The 2,041-nt window shown below is 55.5% G+C and overlaps 1 protein-coding gene across 1 annotated transcript in view; it reads left to right on the forward strand.

Moving 5' to 3' along the window:
• Positions 1–452: 452 nt before the first annotated feature.
• The window catches only part of AHRR (aryl-hydrocarbon receptor repressor), a gene marked incomplete at its 5' end in the record, with an annotated part of 19,091 nt that continues 17,502 nt past the window's right edge, over positions 453–2,041 (forward strand). Inside the window, one exon of the mRNA XM_010857126.1 lies at positions 453–686. Within this exon, the coding sequence (XP_010855428.1) occupies positions 453–686 (234 nt within the window). The remainder of the gene's footprint in view (positions 687–2,041) is intronic.

Here is a 2,041-nt window from a genome sequence, read left to right on the forward strand (position 1 = left end):
CTCAGGCCCTCCTCCGGGGGCACTTGACTATAGAGAATGACTGTAAGCTTAAAGACACAGGGTGAGCCAGAGAGAGCTGCAGGCACCGCGGGTGGAGGGCAGTGGGGCTGAGCCGGCCCTAGAGCACATTTGAGACCCCCTCGCCGGCAAGGCCACGGTGGCCCCTGGGAGGTGGACAGTCCACCAAGGGGCCCGCCCGCTGGTGTGCTTGCCTGGAGGCTGGAGACCACCCCGCGGAGCCGGGGCACCTCTGCGGGCCAGGCGAAACATTCGCAGCACCCGGGTCAGAGCCCAGCGAGGAAGGAGATGGGGGACAAGACGTGCAGTTAATACCGAAAATCTTCCCAATGGGCCAGAAGCTACGGCCACCGGCCGGCCTGGGTTCGGGGTTCGGGGAGAAGCCCGGAGGTCGGAGGTCGGGAGGCCTGCGGGCATCCGGCTCCGCCCCTTAGACGCCGGCCTTCCCCCGCAAGCTGCCAGACGGGCCTCCGGGCGCGCGCTCAGCGCCTCTCCACCTGCCTGCGTCCTGCGGGACCTCCTTCCTTGGTCGCTCCGCGGAGGCCGCGCTCACGGGGCCGGGCCCCTCTCGAGCAGCGCCCCTCTCCCAGGCCCGCCGGGGCGGAGAGAGGCCGTGGGCGCGACGATTCGAGTCCCAAGTAATGAAGCCTTCCTCGCGCCGCTGGACGGTGTGTGCAGCATCTGGATCTAGAAAAATGAGATGTGGTCGCGTGTGCCCCTTGAGACTTTTCATTTTTTGCCCCAATCGCTGTTGCCTGAGTTGCTCTGTAAATTCTCGGGACACCCACACCACCTGCCTTTTTGACTGTGTAATTCGAAGGTCCCACCCCTGTGTTGGGTTTCAGTGGGAAATGCAGGTGCCCTGTAGAGACCTGATTCCAGGTCTGAACTTGCTAATTGGAGCTTTTGTTTTCTTGGAACTGGGTTATTTCCTCTGAAGTGTTAGAAGTTAAAAAAAAAAAAAAAGTTTTGCCTTTTATTATAAGGAAATTGTTTCCAAATGCCATTAAATCAGGCAGTGCCTCTAGTTTATGTAAAACATTTCGTGAACATATTAGACCAGCCCTGTGCTATTATTGTCAGCTTCTTGGGCAAAGTGCTTTACAAAAAGTCAGGAACCAGCCGTTTCCTGTGGCAACCTGAGTGCATCGGCTCAGCATCTTGCATTTCAGTGCTCTTTGAGATGAACAAATAGGCTTTAGATGTATATTTTAGTTGCCCTTGGCCTCTGCTGCTACAAGACGTTGTCCTTTCTCTCCGAGGTCAGCAGTGGGAGCGTCTCATCCCCAGGTGAATCAGGACGGATGTGAGGGCCTGTGGCAGGAAGCAGTTAAGGGCCCACGGGCATGGAGAGCGGATATACGCTCTCTCTGCACAAAAGACAAAGATGGTCACTACTGGAATGAGCTGTTTGTGAAAATGGCTGTGCTTTTATCCTCAACTCTGCGGAGGGTGGTTTGGAGCCAAGATGAGACGCTCTGACCTGACCAGAGCGGGCTTGTTCTGTGCTCTGTGAACAGCTGACACGTCACTCTCCCCTGCTTCGCAGATCCCCCACCATTTCTTCTTGACCTCGTTTGTAGGAATCAAACCCTAGACATTAGGAAAGACGAAGGGAAGCCAGGCTAACTGCCACGATCTCGGTTTTCTCATCCCAGAAAGTGTCGACATTTAAGTGTGTGTGTGTGTTAGTTGTTCATCTGTGTCCAACTCTTTGTGACTCCGTGCACAGTAACCCTCCGGGCTTCTCTAACACCTTCAGAGTACCCTGATCTGCGATGCCTCCTTCAGCTCTGCTTGTCCTCCTCCAAGTCGATCTCCTCCTGTGTCAGTTAAGCCGCGGACCCACCCTTTGCAGCCGTTCGTGGATTATCTGAGGTGTGCGGAGACGGCAAATGGGGCAGCAGGGCGCCCCTGGGGCTGAAACTCACCAGGGAATATGTGGACCACAGTGCCTACTTATTAGTCTACAGTGAGAAATACCAGCACTTGGACATCAGCACAGTTTTTTCCTTTAATCAAA

The sequence above is a fragment of the Bison bison genome, unplaced genomic scaffold (assembly GCF_000754665.1).
Source record: "Bison bison bison isolate TAMUID 2011002044 unplaced genomic scaffold, Bison_UMD1.0 scf7180017864377, whole genome shotgun sequence".
Classification (NCBI taxonomy): Eukaryota; Metazoa; Chordata; class Mammalia; order Artiodactyla; family Bovidae; genus Bison; species Bison bison.